Below are 19,693 nucleotides of genomic sequence, written 5' to 3' on the forward strand. Positions count from 1 at the left end.
TTTTGTTTTTTGGTCTCCTTGGATCTCACATTTTCCAGCTTGGCCTCAGACCTTCACTCAACAAGGCAATCCCATGTAAACTCCTAACAAATGGATTCTGGTTGAACAGTGGCTTACTTACCTAGCATGATGGCTTTATAGTGGCAGACACTGACCAATAGGGACAAATGGACCCCTCCCACCATTAGCAAAGGTTCCCGGCATAGGTCAGGGTAGGCCAAGTTCTCAACCCACTTATCACTAACAAATAACATGCCCCTTTTGGCAGCATTAGTTGACATGACAAAATCACCACAGTGAAGTGGCCAGCTCCGATGCAGCATGGTGCCTGCATTTTGTTTTTTGGTCCCCTCGGGCCTTACATTTTCCAGCCTAGCCTCAGCATCCAATATCCATGTTGGGTCTACCAGCTGCTTTCCAACTCCAACCATGGACCTACTCATTTTTTGCTGGGGCCGGTCGTGGATCTGTGCTTCTAACAGGAGAGGGGAGAATCTTTTCATGATACGGGCACACTTTTGTCCCCATCCCTATCTCACTAGTTACATCTGCGGGCAACTCCCCTCTTTGTATCATGCCTCCCCTTAGGAAGCATGTCAGTGAGTGCCCTCTCACCTTCAATGGGTATGTCCATACACTCCGTGCTGCTCCATCAGCCAAATGAGCCACTAATCAAACTTAGGTCGGCTGGGCCATACTATGGGCTTTATCCCCCTGTGCCACTGCAATACTCTGTGGGCCGTCTGTCCTATCTAGAGTTCACTACACCCATCAGTTGGTGTCTAAATTGGTTGGTCTGTACAACTGTTCCCTTGAAAGTTACCACCTAGATTCTGCTGCTCCTTATGACTGTTCATTTTTGTGCACATTCCGTCAGCAGACCTCTCAGGTTCAACTGGGTTGCCTCTCTGGCCTACAGCAGATGCTAATGAGTCATTCTTCAGGAGTGGCATATTGTATTAACCACATGCTCTTTCCCTGGAAATGCCAGCAGTAAGTATTAGTATTTTATGCAGCTGACTGATTCATAGAACAGCTCGGCCTTGTAAATCATTACCTCCAGTCACACTGACTAACCTGGCCAAAAGGTGATTACGGACATTCCTTTTAATGGGTGAGATCATGTTAGAGGTAAGCACTGGGGAGTTTAGCAGACAGGTACTGTTGAGAGTGTGTACAAGTGTGTGTGTGCGTGTGTATGTCTGCGGATGTGTGAGCGTGAGTGTGTGTGTGTTCTGAGTAAGTGTAAGTGTGTAGGTGCACATGTGTGTGTGTTTGTGCTCGCAAGGGCATGCTCGAGCATGTGTGTGTGTGAGAAAAAAAGAAACCGACTGAATAAGGGGTGTATCCCTAATAGCCTTGTACTGCAAAACCAGAGTGACACACAGACTCATTTTTAATGCGAGTCATTGTGTTCCCTGTGCTTACCTTTTTTTGTTTATTATTTGGTTTATTATTATTTTAGTAGTTACATTTTATTTTGATTGCCTCTGGTGTCTAGTGTTCTGCCATAGAACAACATGCTTTATGGCATGAAAGATGTACTAACTTTTGAAGTGATTCTACAGTATGTATGTATGTACAGAGTGTACCAGGGTTTACAGGCAAAAATGAGGGCAATGTGGAAGAAAGATATCCAGACAGTTCCAATAGTAGTAGGAGCAATAAGTCTCATAAAAAAGAATTTACAGTCATACTTAGATACGGTAACACTGCATACAACTCCATATGAATTCCAAAAGTCAGTTCTGGGCACACTGCAGCTACTGTGAAGAGAACTTTTGGCTAACATCAAAGATTGAAACAATACTAATTTCCAAACTTTAATTATACTTTGACGGAGGAATGGGGTTAATTTCTGTCATGGCATTAGAAACCCAAAAGACATGGGACAATTAAACTAAGAGTGACTGGGTAACCCCCCTCCTTTTAATGACCATCACCTTTTCCTCCTAGAGTTAAATATTATGCCCTGATGAGCAAATTGGGAGCTGCAAACATTTCTGAGGGCAGAGCACATGGCCAATTAGCATTAAGTAACCACTTCAACTGCTTCATAAGCATGTAGCTTTGCTTACAGCACTGCCTTCTGCACTTAAGCTACTCTGGCATGTTGAAGGATAAAGCCCTAACTTCAGCTCACCTGAACTGGGTTCGATTAGCAGTTCTGGCAGCAGACGGAATGGCATATAGGGGATGGGCATACCCATCCTGGGAGGGAGGGAGGGTGCTTGTCAATGACAGTAAGGAGTGCCTGCAGACATAGTCAACAAGCACAGGGGCGGAGAAAGGGAAAGTGGTTGAGCACAAAAAAAGAACACCCCTTGGACAGAAGCACAGATGGTCAAGCCCTCAGCACAGATGGGCAAGCTCTCAGAACACCTTTAGGGTCCATATTCAGCCCCAGCAAATAATGGAAAAGTCTGCAGTTAGAAGGATGTCTGATAGATTTGGCAAGGACATGAGGCACTTGGGGCCAGGCCAATACTATGAAGTCTTAGGGGACAAAAAAAAATTAAAGACTGTTCTCTGCACTGAGGCCCCCATGAAGGGAATAAAATTCAGTGATATTGCAGTCCCTGAATTCAAAATGTTTAGTGCAATGCAGAAATCTTATGATGTAAAGCTTCCACATCATGCTAAGTGTTCCTTAACCCCAAGGTATATATTCACACAACTGTGAAATAAAGAGCAAAGACTATTAATACTAAATTTGTTGCACTCACCATTTGCAGCATTGAACTACACAAAATAGAAAAATCAAACAACAGTCTGTCAGCACAGAGGATTAAGGCTATGAACTGTTAACCTATTGCTTCCTGTTATGACAGGGTTTGATTCCCTCACTATTTGCCTATGTCAATCGGTTCTTTTTTAAAGACCTTTATTAAAGTATCACTTAAGATATACACAAGTATACAATAGAGAAACCAAACTATATTAAGGTTTCCATTTACATGTATTATACATCACTTTTTCTTTCTTTCTTTAGAACTATCATCAGTCCTTTACATAAATTACTCATTTCCTGCCTTTAAACCTCACTCCTCCTCCAGAACATGCATGTACTGTTCCCCAGGACTTCCATGTACTGTTCCCCAGGACTTCCATTTATTTCTATGTAATTTGCTCCTTCCCGTTTCTAAAGCTCTCTTTCCAGTTCTTCACTCTCTTTTACAATATTCAATACTTCAAATACAGTTGGTTTAGACTAGATTCTGATTTCCATTTTATGGTAATGGCGTTTTTGGCAGCCAACAGAATACTTAACAAGGCCTTACTATGTCCAGACAAATCAGATTCTGTATCTCATATCAAAAGAATCATTTCTTTAGTTACAGCCATTTGCTCGCCCAATATTTCTGACAAAGTACTCTGTAGGGAATGTTTAGAAATTGACAACTCATTAAACTCCCAAAAAAGATTCCCAGTTCCCTTTTTCTTCACCATCACAACTCCAACATTTATCTACCCGAAGAAAAACTCTTCTGAGGTTTGACTGGGGGTATAAAAAATAGCAATGCAAATACTTCAAAGCAAAAATCCTAAATCTTCTGGACTTTGCTGCATACTTGGGAGCCATATACATGTCCTCCCCATTGTTCCCTTGTACATGGCTTTTCCAGTCTCTGTTCCCAATCTTTTCCTATCCTCATAGTTATCATGCAATGTTTTAGATGCCCTACTAATTATCCCTTTTCTCACAGTGGCTTCTGTTCTAGCTTCAGCTAAAAACTTCTACTGGCGCAGATCTTTCACTTACGATTCCCATACCCCTTTCTCTTTATCTATATGCGGATATCAATCCTGGTAGGGAAGTGTCTCTAGCCTGCAGCCGAAACATCTTCTTGGCCTCATCAGATTCGATCACCTTTCTCTCAAGGTATTTGTCGCCAGTAGCATGATTCCTTTACCAGTTTTCTCCAGTAAATTTCAGCTCCCTCTTGCATATTTTCTAAAGCCCAACCTTTACTTGCAGTCATCCCCCATTGGCAAAATCTTCTTTATCTATTCTTGTGTTGACATGTATTTATAAAATAGCAGAAAGCATTCTAAAAACTAGCATTCTGTATGGTTGTTGTACTCCTTAAGGATCTGCATCCAAAATACCACTTGCTTCTTATTCCATTGAACTTCTTCCCTTGCTTCATCATCATTACTTTCTACTTTTAATTATAACATTTTGTTTGTGTTACATACGAGTCTTAACAGTTTAGCTCTAAAATATCTCTTCACATCGGGTAATACTAAACCACCTTGTTCTATTGGAAAGATCAGCTTATCCCACTTGACTCTTGCCCCTTTTCCCCTCCCAGATAAATTCCTTCAACTCTTTATTAGTTATTGTCCACAACTTATCCTTTTGGTTGATACAAAATATGCCTGACCTGTACATAAAACTAAAAGGAACAGAAACATTTTCACTGCTTGTATCTACCCATATCCATACATAAACTAGGGTTTTCAGTTTCTCACTTTTTGTATTTTATTTAGTCTCTTCCCACATATCCCTAAGCTGCCATAACAGAAGCCTTTTTAATCCACATACCTAAATACTTCACATTATCATGGCTCCATAAATTTGGGAATTGCTGAAACAAGTTTTTGTGTGAATACATAATTAATGACTATAGCCTTTGTTCCATTTTTGTTAGTTCTATATCCTGAAAAGACCTGAAACTGTCTCAAAATGTTCAACAACTCTTAGATGTCCTTTTCTGGATTTATCAGCTACAAAACAATATCATCTGCATATACAGCCAGCTTTTCCTGATTACTACACTAATTATATCATTGAATTTCTGGGTTGCTTATTTTCCTTGCCAGTGGCTCAACATACAAGGCAAATAGCAAAGAGGAAAGAAGACACCCCTGCCTGCTCCTCTTTTCAAACACATCTTATCACAGAGGACCCACCCCACTTTAACTCGACTCTGATCCTTCATATATCCTCCTAATTAACCTTATTATTGTATCAGGAAATGCACGTTTCCATTCCCCTAGTCATCAAATCACAGCTTACACTGTAGAATGCTTTTTCTGTATCAAGGCTCACCAACAGCTGTATTTTCTTACATTCTACTTCCCTCTGGATCATCGTTTTATTAATGTTGGCAAAGGTTTGCCTCTCCTCTACAAAACCACAATGATCCATATCTATCAATTAACCAAACAGTGCTTTGAGGTGGTTGCCAGTTGAGCTAGGCTCCTCAAAGGTCTCCTCAACTGCATGCCTAATATCTACCTATGAACTTACGAACTATTTCCAACAAGAAAAAAAAAACACTAACCATTCTAACTCTCATACCTAAATCCTCCAAAATGACCCATATGATGAGGGAGCATATGCATTCAATTCAGCTTTTTTACTGAAAATAATGACCATCTTTGAAACAGTGATTTTTATCATCTTCTATGGAATAGGATTCACCAAAGTGGATATGATTAAAGCACGAGATTCTGAGACAGATGCCATCTTTCACAGATTCTTATTAAATGTATTACTGTATTTCACCCTCTCTCTTTTTACATTTTGTAAATATTGTTTGCATGCTTATAGTATACTTGACTACTGAGTAGTACACTTATTCTTGTATGTAATTCCTCTGTATTAACCTTTTATATTTGTAACCTGTGTTATTGTTATATATATTGTTTATATTCTGTAATTTTGTTTTCTGGAGTTTTTACCCCCAGGACTCTGCTAAAAATGGACACCAGCTGTCCAAATGGGCCATCCTGGTAAACAAATGTTAAACAAATAAATAATAAAATAAATGGCGCAGTGGTGCAGAGGTAGCGTTGTCGCCTCACAGCAAGAGGTTTTCCAGTTTAATTCTCGGCTGGGGTGCTTTCTGTGCGGAGTCTGCATGTCCTCCTTGTGTTCGTGTGGGTTTCTTCCAGTTACTCCTGTTTCCTCCCATGTTACAAAGACATCCGTCTGGAGCATTTCTCCCCGGGCCGCCACTGAAAATTGGGTTTGTTCCAAGTCGAACATTCCTGGTAAACAAATAATAAATAAAATAATAAATGCATAAATAAAATAAAAAAGAAGTCTATGAAGAATTATTACTACTCAGACATCCAAAATACTCAGGCATTATGGGAACATGTATGCAAACATACACTTAAACAACCCATTTAATGCAGTTAATCTTCCAGATGAGAATGGTGGAGAAAAATATTTTTGACTATACCTCTTTCATTAATTCACATATTTTCTTCTGTAACTTAATACCCACCATCCATACAGCAAACTGTACCCAATAAGGGATTACATTCACCACTAGTAAAAACAAAATACAGAGAAAATGCTTGTTTTGCAGCTATACACACAGTCCAAATTGTGAAATTTTACCAAATAATACAACAAACTTTTAGTAGCCCTGTCCAAAATGTTTGCATGCCTTTAATTATATAAACCAACACCCTGCTCAGTGTCACTATCATTGCTATAAACTTGTCTGGAGTAATAAACGAACTCTGAATTTTACGTAGTTGAATTTTACCTAGATTATCCCTGCCTTGTTATACAAACTTACCTTTTAATCTTGTGACCGTTTACCTTTTTTATACTTTTCAAAATACCAGATCAATGTCAGTCGGAAACAGTGTCATAAAAATGCATCATTAATAAGCTGTTCACTTACTGTTGAGCTTATCTTCAAAACTATCCTTCTGTTCTGTGGTATTTTTCTCCTCCACATCACCATCTGGCACTTCATCATCATTATCTGCTTTAAGTAGCAATAATAATTTCTCTTGGGGGATTTTGTATCCTACACATTAAAAGGAAAACATATTACATGGGATTCAAACACAGTTCTCCTGTAACGTGAATAAAGATAGTGTACAGAAAACGGTTCTTTTGGATAACTTCATAACACATTCTCCAAGTTTTTAGGCTGTAATTCAGATGCAGTCATACTAGTACATATTTGGCAAAATGAAATACAGTGCATTTATTTCCAGCTTGTATTATTTATCCAACATCAATATGATAATACATTGAAAAGCAAGTAAAACCAGTACAGAACATAAAACAGTAACAACATAAACAGTATCAATATTTACACGGCTCAACATGCTGCTGGTAAAAGAACTCATGTCCATCCTTGCGTTGTTTCCAAAATGTAATCATTAAAGTCCATACCTTGTAAACAAAGCTTCCAAGCAAAAGGGATATCAATGGACTGTCCAACTTCTCTAAGAGAAAACAGAATCTTCCCCATGTGCTTACAAAAATATCTTCCATTCTTTCCAGGAGTCACTCCTTCTGCAAGTTCTACTCCTTTGCACATATTAACTTTATTATACATATTAACTTTATTATACTAACACCCATCCTATGCTTAAACACATGCAAGTCAAAGTCATGATTAATTCCCAAAACCTCCTCTTTACAGTCTTTTGGAATATTTTCTCCTACATAAGGAATAGAAATTCCCAGTAGCCTGTTATCACTGGACATCCCCAAACCAAATGATTATTATCTGCATCATCCCTCCTACATTTCCAACGTTTGTTATTCATCTTGCACCCACCCTAAATAACCTTCCAGGTCTGACATACCATCTAAATAGTATTCTCCTTTGCTGGTCTTTGTATTGGAACCATCTGTTTTAAGGGGCACCACATGGTTCATGCCATTCCTTTTTAAATCAATATGGTGGTGCTGCGGTAGCGTTGTTGCCACACAGTAAGACGCTGTCCGGTTCGATTCTCAGCTAGAACGTCTCCTGCATGGAAACATGCATGAATGGGCATTCCTTCATTGAAGATTGTGCATCAGGGCTGGTAACTCGGCACGTAAAAATCAACTACCAATCATTAGCGGACTGGAGTTCCGCTGTGGCGACCCCTAACCGGGAAAAGCCGAAAGACACCACCACCATCAGTTATATCTGTTGTCGTCTCTGTCATTACATTTAACAAACATTTAGTGGCCCTGGCTTTACTTTCCTACATATCCCTGTAGATCATGCTTGCACTTCCCTTTCAAACCTTGACCCATTTACTCCATGACAAAATTCCTGTACTGAACCCCATGTGATGAATATATTTGATCCACATTTGTCTTAGCTGTGCTTAAATAAATTACTGCTTTTCCTAAAGCTAAAGTTCTAACTATAAGCTACCAAAGCATTTTGGATGATTTGCTCTCACTATGATGTCCCAGTTTTTCCTGCATTCTTTAACTGAATCCCCAATGCACTTTAGAACTCAGGGATGGTGCCCAATGTGATTGATGGGGCTCTATCCTCATGTTAGTCCCCCTCTCTCTATATATCCATTATGGAGTGCTTTGACCAATTCTAAGGGAATCTTTTCTAGGCCCCAACGGGGATATTCCCAGTGTTCCATTCCTTCTTCTTCAGCCTCAATATCTGAGCAAACATAAAAGCAATGGAATACCTGTGTATGAGAGGGAGACCCCAATTTTCCAAAATACTTTGAAATGTTACATTGAAATGTTACATTGAAATCTTCCTACCCAACTTGCTGAGAACTTGCCTTTTTCAATGAACTCTACAGATATTAAATACTTAAAGCTTCTTAATAAATACATGATATGGGGTATCACCATAACCTGAAGAGGTTTTATTTTCCATGAAATTTAGTACTGGTTAAATAATTTAGGTAAGAGGTTACCTATGACTTTCTTAGTAAGCCTCATTAATTCTCATCTATTGTTAGTTTAATAGTAAGACCAACATACAGCCCTACATATTTATTTTAAAAAGCTGATCTCAGGAAGCTCTGAAATTGTAGTACCACATTTCAAACTACTACACTTTATCAGCACTGATTTGCTAAAATTAAATTTTAAGCCCACAACTTCACCAAAGGATCAGAATAGTTCTAAGACATCTTCTATTACTTTGGGGAGATTACCTTTTCCAGGCAGAGATATTTGAATATTTGTTTTTCCTAATGTGCTTACTTTCAAAGACTGCCTATTATAATCTGCAAATATTTGACTTACAATCTTATTGTATTACTTGTAACACTGTCATTGAACCACGTCAATTCAATATTCTTTGTTAGTCATTCGGTAACCTCTTGTCTATTTTCTTTTTTTATTCCTCCTTCTTCCTACATCTCTGTCTTTTTATAACATCTCAGTTTCAGTATGTATTTACTGCTAAATATGTAACCTCTTGTTTATACATTTTTGTTCCATGTTATCACTTTTTTTTTTTTTTGTAATACATAATTTGGAGCTTTTCTTCCCGGGCTTCCGCTGAAAATGGGCCTTTTTTGGCTCAGACACTCACGGTAAACAAATGTCAAATAAAATAAAATAAATTACTACTGAGTAAGATGAATTCATCCACAAAAAGGCAGAGTGCGCTATTTCCATTAACATCCTTTCATCCAACAGGAAAGGCCTAAACTTAAAAAGCAGATATATGAAAATAATGTAAAATTCTTACATGTTTAGTAAGTAGTACATTTACATTTTTATCAGTTTATTTTGTCACATCTTATTTCAAGATTTTGATATACTTTTTAACTCTGTTCTGTTCCAGTAATGTACGTTCATAGTAACTGAACAGGCTATTGATCTGTGAGGATCTTAAGAAGCCTTGCATTCCCATGGTAATCAACAGCCCTTATATTTTGCAATACAAATATCCAAAGACAAGTCAAACAAGCATATGCTGAGGTAACTGCATATTCCCCTTATACATGGGGCAGAGTGGTGCTACACCAAGGGTGAATTTGTGGTTACCCACCCATTCATCTACATGACATATGAACAGAGTAAGAAAAATACTCTGCTTTATGTAGCGCGGAAGACAGTTCCTTAGCAGTAACATTCTCTGTGATACATGCCTATCCTAGCAGTACTTTCTATTGATTTTTTTTTTTTGCAAAAATTACAGTTCCCTTGAGCAGATGATTATGATACTACTGGCCTTGTGAATGTGTAATGGTTTGACAATATAGGGTTGGATGAGGCTCCATACAAGAAGCAGAGGTTGATTTTCAATAACATGTATATTGTTTGTCTTTCGGCTTTTCCCGGTTAGGGGTCGCCACAGCGGAATTCCGGTCCGCTAATGACTGGCAGTAGATTTTCACGAACGCCGAGGTGCCAGCTCGACGTCCAACCTTCAACGAAGGCACGCCCATTTACGCATGTCTTTCGAATACCACCCAACCGTGGGGAGGACATGCAGACTCCACACAGAAGGCAACCCCCACACTCCAGCCGAGAACTGAACGGGAGAACCTCTTGCTGTGAGGCAACAATGCTACCGTTGCACCACCGCAGACATTTTCAATAACATGTATGGTGGTGAGAAAAGAGACAAGAGTTTGAGATGATTTGCATAGTTTTTATCATTTAAGCCCTTGATTTTAGTGAGGAAGCATTGTGGACAAGCATTGTGGACAACTGCATAAAGGGGAATTAGACTCAATGATCAGCCTAATGACTACCATGACCATTGGAACAATTACATCCCCGGATCTGGACACCATACCTTTAGACATAAGCTATAGAATAGAGGACTTCCTTGCAATAGTAGATATGTGATGACCAAAGGACAGCTCATGGTCAATACATGATCCAAGATCTCTGACCTACAGGATCAATTTTCATAGGGGTATTGTCAATTTGATAGTTACACGAGGAGTCATGCCTGCCGAAGGAAACAATTATACATTTCTTGGCATTAAGTTCTAGTTCATGCTTTGACATTAGCTATTTATTTGAGACATGTGCTCTTTTATGAGCCTAGTGTCTTCTGAGGGAAGTCCATATCAGACTGTCGATGTACTATAACATCAACTTTCAAAAGAGAGAGAGAACAGACCGCTGACCTCTCACATGAGCAAACGCCCAGAGCATCAACACACACAGTACTGAGTACGCCTCTCAGCAGACAAGATAGTATTAGTGATGAAAGAAAAAGGAAACCTATCAAAACAGCACAATTTTTGCAGTGGAGCACCTCCCTACCACACTAGCACCACCTGCTTCTTATATAAACAAATCTGAGAATGCACAATCCACAGGTACACACAGCATATTCCTGTAACTCAGGGATTGTCAGTCTCAAATGCATGGGCCACTTTTCACTGTTATAGAGCAGGACTGCTCTCTTTCCTGCTGCAAGATGTAGTCAAAATTGTGCATCTCAATGTTCTGTACTTTCACTCATGTAAGTGGTTGACATTTTTGTCTCTCTGTTTTGAAAGCTGGCATTATGGTACATCGACATTCTGAAGGGGAACCTCTCTGGGGAGTTTACAGTGGCATCAGGTTTGCATTCATCTGCAAAGTCAGTCAGCTGCAAACCCTTAAAATTAACTTTGACCTATAAGAAGTCGCTGCCAGAGGAATGGCCCAAGGACTGAACCCTGGGACATTCCACTAGTGTCAAGTATTTTGGAGGAGGTGGAACCATCCACCTTTACTTCCTGGGTTATACGTGTGAGCCTGTCTGCAATGCAATGAGTAACAAAGAGATTAGCATTTAGCTGGGAGCATTTCTTTATTATGCCTGAATGTGGGATGATGTCAAACATCTCTGCAAGGTACCAGATATGCAGTGTGCACTGATATGCCTTCATTCATTGCCAGAGTGATTTTTCTAGGAAATCAACCAGGTTAAGTTGGCATGACCAGCCTCTGACAAACCCAAACAGGGCTGGGTTGACAATATGTAGGTCCCCTATACCCCTACTACTTCCAAAATGATCATTTCCTCAGCCTTACAGATGAGACTGGTCAGGCTTATGGGTCTACAATTACCCTAGTACATTAAAGCCTCAACTTTATGTACAGGAATGACAGTTAATGCCCTCTGTTCATCCAGTACAAAGACTGTTTTAATATGAATACTGACAGCTTCTGTAGAGGGTCTAACAAGCGAAATTTCAGGCTAAACAATAGGTAGCTTGGTATGTTATCTAGCCCCATAGACATAGTGTTCTTGGCCTTACAGAATGAGTTGAGAACTTGTTCTTGGGATTTGAGGGTGTGTAGCTGAGGGTATTTGATTTGAGAATATTGGAGGGGAGGGCTAAAGTTAGAGCCAAATTTCTTGGCAAGTAGATTGATTGGGTATATCCTCCGGGTCCGAGTATGTGTTATTTATTATTAGATCTTTGCAGTGTTGGGCATTGTTTCTAAGATTCTTAACATAGTTAAAGAAGGCTTTATTTTTATCTATCACAAGGGTGGCTGTTTTTATCTTGTATTTGGCTTTGGTTGATTTGATCATGCTCTTGAGTTTCTTGCTTGGTTTAGCAAAAGCATTTTTGGCTTCTTGAGAGTCAGATTTAATTTTCAGTGCAATGAGTTTTTTTTTTCTTTTATTATACAGCCTGTTTACGTTAGGATTCCACTACAGGGACCCTAATATAAGCAGGTGTTAAATTTGCACATCCATATTCAATGTGCAGATTTAACAAGTTACAATATTTAAACATCATTTCTTAGGACCCTCAGATTTTCTGTGGATCACTACATAAACAAAATTAAGTAAAAAACTTTTTTCAACTGTGGTTAGTAGAGTTTTTTTTTCCCTTCATAAACTGCCTTTTTATCACAATACCTAAGTGGCATCACTACTTGAAATTAAGTGAAAGGTATAACTTTAGAAGACATCAGAGCTCCCTGCTTTGTCTAATTTTCAAGAGGTATATGTCGAGTATTAGATCCAGATATGTAAATATGTCTAGCACATTCCAGCAATTCCAGTGTTTAGGAATCCTGTGATTTGTATCTCCTAGAAATCTACCATACAAGGAATGACTGTACCATAGCATGACCAATATTTAAGAGTTATTATTTTCAGATGAGACAAGTGTGTCATAAATAGAGAGTCCTGTTCTAAACTGCAGTGTAGGGACTAGGGTTTACACCTGAAATAGCCCATAAATCAACAGATTTACTGGGCACATTACACTCTCTCCAAGGTGTTTGCAGTGTCAAGTGTATGTGTCTGCAATTGTGTGTTCGTCTATGAGGGTAGGAAGTAATTAAAATGAAGGATCACATCATTAGCAATCACTTACAGCTGAATACTAGTGCTAACTACCATCATCCTGCCAATCCGTCATACCTCCACGTCCTCAACTGCTAACTCTCTAGGGGCTGAGAGCACTAAACTGGAGCTTCATGCTTTCCAAGGAAGAGGTGCTTTCACCACTTGTCAGATGCATCATTTCACATTAAGAGTAAAGCTTAACTACAAACTAAATTACTACTTCACAAATATGCTTCTGACTTGTTTTTTCTATCCCCACTTTATATAGAGATCAGGGTTTCATTTATCGCCTACATATTAACATTCTTCTATATCCTTACTGCCTCAAGAAGTCCACACATGCATGTCTGTTCCTGAGGAATAAAAGGGTGAGTCCCTGACTACAAACAGTCTTTGTTAGTGGCTTGGGCACTGGTGGAGCAGGGTAGGGGAGGATGACAGTGAGACCTTGATGCTTGCTCACCCAATGTGGTAGGAGGGGGGCATTCCAATCACTGTAGCATCAGCATACAGCATAGGCAGAATCATTGTTCATAGCAGCAAAAAAGAAAAAGCCAGCACCCAAAATCCAAGTGTAGCCTTCCAGCAAAAGGCATCACTGGTCTAATTATATTTTCAGTCTTCATGGAATAAAATATTTTTGCTGGAAGGCTACACTTGGATTTTGGGTGCTGGCCTTTTCTTTTTTGCTGGTTTGTTTAAGTGGTACAGCCGTGCTCCAGCCATACGTGCAGGTACTTTGTTTGCTCATTGTTCATAGCACCATAATTGGTAAAAAGCCTAGAGCTTCACCAATGTGGTGGTGGTGGCTTCTACTGTGCACATACAGTAGTGCACAAGCACAGCAATGATGCAGGTGCACACAGCAGTGAGCAGCCTCTACTGTGCATGTACAGTAGTGCAAAAGCACAGCAATGACGCAGGTACACACAGCAGTGAACAGCCTCTACTGTGCATGTACAGTAGTGCAAAAGCACAGCAATGACGCAGGTACACACAGCAGTGAACAGCCTCTACTGTGCACGTACAGTAGTGCAAAAGCACAGCAATGACACAGGTACACACAGCAGTGAACAGCCTCTACTGTGCACATACAGTAGTGCACAAGCACAGCAATGACGCAGGTGCACACAGCAGTGAACAGCCTCTACTGTGCACGTACAGTAGTGCAAAAGCACAGCAATGACGCAGGTGCACACAGCAGTGAACAGCCTCTACTGTGCATGTACAGTAGTGCAAAAGCACAGCAATGACGCAGGTACACACAGCAGTGAACAGCCTCTACTGTGCATGTACAGTAGTGCAAAAGCACAGCAATGACAGGTGCACACAGCAGTGAACAGCCTCTACTGTGCATGTACAGTAGTGCAAAAGCACAGCAATGACACAGGTACACACAGCAGTGAACAGCCTCTACTGTGCATGTACAGTAGTGCAAAAGCACAGCAATGACGCAGGTACACACAGCAGTGAACAGCCTCTACTGTGCATGTACAGTAGTGCAAAAGCACAGCAATGACGCAGGTACACACAGCAGTGAACAGCCTCTACTGTGCATGTACAGTAGTGCAAAAGCACAGCAATGACGCAGGTACACACAGCAGTGAACAGCCTCTACTGTGCATGTACAGTAGTGCAAAAGCACAGCAATGACACAGGTGCACACAGCAGTGAACAGCCTCTACTGTGCATGTACAGTAGTGCAAAAGCACAGCAATGACGCAGGTGCACACAGCAGTGAACAGCCTCTACTGTGCACATACAGTAGTGCACAAGCACAGCAATGATGCAGGTGCACACAGCAGTGAACAGCCTCTACTGTGCATGTACAGTAGTGCAAAAGCACAGCAATGACACAGGTGCACACAGCAGTGAACAGCCTCTACTGTGCACATACAGTAGTGCAAAAGCACAGCAATGACGCAGGTGCACACAGCAGTGAACAGCCTCTACTGTGCACATACAGTAGTGCAAAAGCACAGCAATGACAGGTGCACACAGCAGTGAACAGCCTCTACTGTGCATGTACAGTAGTGCAAAAGCACAGCAATGACACAGGTGCACACAGCAGTGAACAGCCTCTACTGTGCATGTACAGTAGTGCAAAAGCACAGCAATGACAGGTGCACACAGCAGTGAACAGCCTCTACTGTGCATGTACAGTAGTGCAAAAGCACAGCAATGACACAGGTGCACACAGCAGTGAACAGCCTCTACTGTGCACGTACAGTAGTGCACATGCACAATAATGATGCTGGTACACATTGCTGACCAGCCTCTACTGTACTGTGCATGTACAGAAGTGCATATACACTACAATGATGCAGGTACGCATATCAGTGACCAGCCTGCACTGTGCAGGTACAGTAGTGCACATGTACAACAATAATACTGGTGCACATATCAGTGGCCATGGTAGGGTTCAACCTGGAAGAATACCCATGAATTGTATTTCACAGAATGATGCTGGCTATAGGGGCAGGGTACTGTATAACTTTCCAGCTTAGAGACAGTATGGGTCTTACCACATAAGAGTTAGACCATATTTGCAGGAGTGAAGCAAGGCCCTCGGATACTGGGATGAAAGCATTCCTCATCCTTGCAGTATAACTCACTCAGTGATGCAGGGCAGGGCATGCGCAACCTTCATGCCTACCTGAATTATCCCCCCCTCAAGTTAGCTCTTGCCTCTGATAAGTGAGATGACCTCCACTGTCCAGAGAACAAATGCACTAAAACTGCATGGCAGCAGGCACAAGAGGACTCAGAAGATGAAGGTCACCAAGCAAAAAAGCCAAAAAGAGCAACAATCATCTCACACCTTCCTTGTGTTACTAACATCATGGCAGTGTCATACTGCCTTTTCCCATTACTGCACATAGAGGAAAGCACAAAACACCTTGTCTAACTGCATTTAAGCTAATTTTCATACTGATGTGACAACTAGGCTCACATTTACTCAGTTGTTTACTGAAAGTCATTTTGTTGTACAGCTTTCCCTTTTCTGAAGGCTCTTTGTACAGCTTATCCTTCCCCGAGTCCTTACATTGTTATTTAATGCTGCTGATTTTCTTCACAAGCTACACTGGCTATCTACTTACTTTGTTCTTTATTTTGAAAGTCCGATATCACCCCATTATTGGACCAAAACATCAGATAATTATTGTTTACTATGACAAAGCAACAACAAATTGAAGTTTAGCTCTTCAAGCTCTCACAGACTACAGCACACCAGCCCTGTCTGTCAACAACTCCTTTAAATTCTTGCCGATTAATATTCAGAGTTTCTGCTGCCTGTCTATTTTAGCATCTCCTGGCCTCTTCCTTCATTTGTCATCAATCTAATACTAGCTTCAGTCTCTTCTCTAGTGAATTCTGTATTTGCATCATATGGCCAAAGTATTAGAGTTTTAGTGTTGTATGGTATAATGGTTCAGGTGTTTACCTCACAGAAACAATGGTAAAGGGTTTGATTCTCACCTTTGAAAGGGAAATTGGCTAGGCTTAAAATGGCCCTCAAGGGCAGTTAGCCTAGTATTTACATATGAACCTATACCTTCTGGGTCTATTTCTTTAAGTACTGACTAATGTGATCTTCTCACATTCCACATAATTTTCAACATTTTTCTCTAACATCACAGTTCAGAAGCTTTGATTTTTCTAGCACTCTGAACTGCTCTGTCCAGCTCTCACACCCATATGTTAGTCCTTGAAAAAAATCATAACTTTGAGTATATGGACCTCTGCTGACAAGGCAAGGTCTTTGTTTAAAGGATCATAGGAGGTCACTAAGCTAATAGCCCCAGGGCCCTTACAAATCTAGCCAAGTACAACCCCGTTCCCAAGAATATCAAGGTGTTGAGCAGAACTAAGTCAACAGCTACTGTCCCTGTCCAAGAGGGACACAGGCAAAGCCCCTGGGGTGAATTTGCAGTTTCCCATCCAATCATCCAAATGACGCTCAAATACAGTCAGCGAGAGGCTCTGCTTCACCTGAATTGGAAGTTTATTCCAGAGGACAAGTAAACTCTGTGAGACATATCTGTCTCACCAGCAAGTCCTGTTGATGTCACATACTAGGTTGAGTTCCCTAGAGTGACTGCATCGTATACCATTTGATTTATAAATGTGCAGCATTTCCATTAGAGCTGGATCTGTGATTGCTTTATATGCAAGGCAGAGGTCACCTCTGAGTAGTCTGTAAGACACAGAGTATAGTGACAGTGATTTCAGTCTGTCAACATATGACATATGCTGAACACCCTGAATTTTATTTGCAAGAAACCTTTAAGGTCTTTCCAGTTGCTGTAGGTGCCTGGTAAGGTACATACCAAAGGTAACATTGTACTCTATTACTGGCCTGATGACTGAGGATGGGGGGGGGGGTTATAATTGTTTTGGATACAATGCCCTTACTTATGAGGGGGGCAATATAAAAAGCCTTTATTACCACTGTGGAGACTTGGTGGTCAAAGGAAAGGTTGCTGTCAACTTGTGTGCCCAAATCTCTCACCACTGATTGGGTGCGTAGGATGTTGTTATTAATGTGGTAATCTAAAAGGATGGCACTCTTGCTGAAGGGGATAATAGGGCATTTGTTTCCACTGAGATTTAGCCCATGACTCTGGCACCATGGGGGTTGGGAGGGTGGCTTAATGGCTAAGGTGTTTGCCTTGCAAACACAAGCTGCAGGGTTTGAGTCTCACAAGGGATAATTGGCTAGGCTTAAAATGGCTCGCAAGGGCAGTTAGCTTAGTACTGAACTATGAACTATGAACTATGAACCAGTCGTTTCTCTGTGTAAGTCCCACTTGTAGGATGTTGACACTGTCTGGGGACTCTATGACTGCACCCAGTTTGCAATAATCAGCAATTTTGTCAGCCATAGGCCTTTTGTTTTAGCCTGTATATCTGAGAAGTAAATTCCAAAAAATAAGGGCCCCAGCACAGATCCTTGTGGAACACCATTGGTTATGGGTCTGCTTGTGGAGGTAGAAAGTACAGTTTTGTACCTACCATAAATGTAGATGTCCGAGAGGTATGCATCTGCAGTCCTAACAAATGGGTTGTCCTGGCCTCAGGCAGCCCTTCGATCAGCCGGATTCCAAAGTCTGGGTCCGGCTTCGGCTGATGTCGCACTTCACCCGACATCATAGCTGCAGTTCAGCGGGTATAAAGGCATCAGCCGACGCCATTTTCCTCAGTGTTTCTTGCCCCAGATACCAGGTGCCCTCTAGGAAGGCTAAATTTGGATAAATGCAAATGTTTCCAAACAATAGAGAGCAAATAGAAATAAACATGTATATACATATATACAAACAAATACACCATAATAGATTCCCCCAGCACAAGATGGGAAAATACCCTAGGAGTACCACAGAGGGGAAGGAGGGTGGGTAATCCTGACTGCAGATGCATACCTCTCGGACATCTACATTTATGGTAGGTACAAAACTGTACTATGTCCTTCAAGGATGCATCTGCAGTCCTAACAAATGGGTAGAATACCATAGCCAAACTGGGGGAGGAGGCACTAAGGAGGAACTAAGAGTTTATGGTGTAGTTAAGATCCCTTGCAAAACAGCAGTGGCAAAACCTGCTCGGGATCTGGAGTATAAAGGTAGATTATAATGCTTGGCAAATGTATGCACGGAGCTCCAAGTAGCAGCCTCTAGAATGTCTTTGGTAGCCACTCCTCGTAAGAAAGCTGTAGTAGTGGCTGTAGCCCTTGTGGAGTGAGGTCTGATGTTTTCTGGAGTTGCCTTTCCATGAAAAGAGTAACAAAATCTAATGCAATTTCCTATCCATTTTGAGATTGTTTGTTTTGAAATTGCTTTTCCTTCCATTCTTGTTGCATATGCTACCAGAAGCTGGTCAGTTTTTCTGTTGTTCTTGGTTCTGTCCAGGTAGTAGCGCAATTGTCTGTGTACATCCAAGGTATGCAGCAATCTTTCCCCCCTGTTCTGCGGGTTGGGGAAGAATGTTGGTAGGTGTATTGCTTGGTTTAATGATACCCTGGAGACCACCTTTGGCATAAAGGTAGGATTAGTTCTCATGGACATTCTATCCTGATGGAAGATAAGGAAGGGCTGTACTGCCATTAATGCCTGTAATTCAGAAACCCTTCTAGCTGAAGTGATTGCAAGCAGGAATGCAGTTTTCCAAGATAAGTACTGTAATTCTGCTGTTGCTGCTGGTTCAAATGGGGGGAGTGTCAACTTTTCTAGCACAAAGTTCAAGTCCCATGTAGGCAATGGTGGTTTCCTTGGTGGCTTTACATTTTTAATTCCTCTGAGAAACTGCCTGAGTAGAGGTTGAGAAAAGACTGGAGGATCCATGTTGTATTCTGCTGAAATTGCTGATGCATGAATCTTAATGGAGGAGTAAGACAGACCATTGTGGAAAAGCTCAGCAAGTATTCCAGGATGTTAGCTATGTTTGCCAATGATGCATCTACTCCTTTTGTTGCACTCCAAATGAGATATCTTTTCCATTTTGCTGAATAAGTTTTCCTTGTTGAGGGTCTGCGAGCCTCCAAGATAATGTCTTTAACCCTTTGAGATAAATCTGGGCTATTTTGCCTTATGTAATGTTCCAAGCAGCTAGCTGCAGTGTTTTCAAGTTTGGATGCAGGATTTTGAAGTTGTTCTGTGTTAGCAGTAGAGGTAGTAGGGGTAGAGGCCATG

At 40.8% G+C, this 19,693-nt stretch overlaps 1 protein-coding gene across 1 annotated transcript in view; it reads right to left on the reverse strand.

The window, feature by feature from the left end:
- Positions 1-19,693, reverse strand: part of LOC122814467 (zinc finger protein 91-like) — a 493,609-nt gene that overhangs the window by 13,091 nt on the left and 460,825 nt on the right. The window contains exon 17 of the mRNA XM_044087047.1: positions 6,651-6,779. Coding sequence (XP_043942982.1) covers positions 6,651-6,779 — 129 coding nt within the window. The remainder of the gene's footprint in view (positions 1-6,650; positions 6,780-19,693) is intronic.

Source organism: Protopterus annectens, chromosome 10.part0 (assembly GCF_019279795.1).
Source record: "Protopterus annectens isolate FY-2018-M chromosome 10.part0, PAN1.0, whole genome shotgun sequence".
NCBI classification, from domain to species: Eukaryota; Metazoa; Chordata; order Ceratodontiformes; family Protopteridae; genus Protopterus; species Protopterus annectens.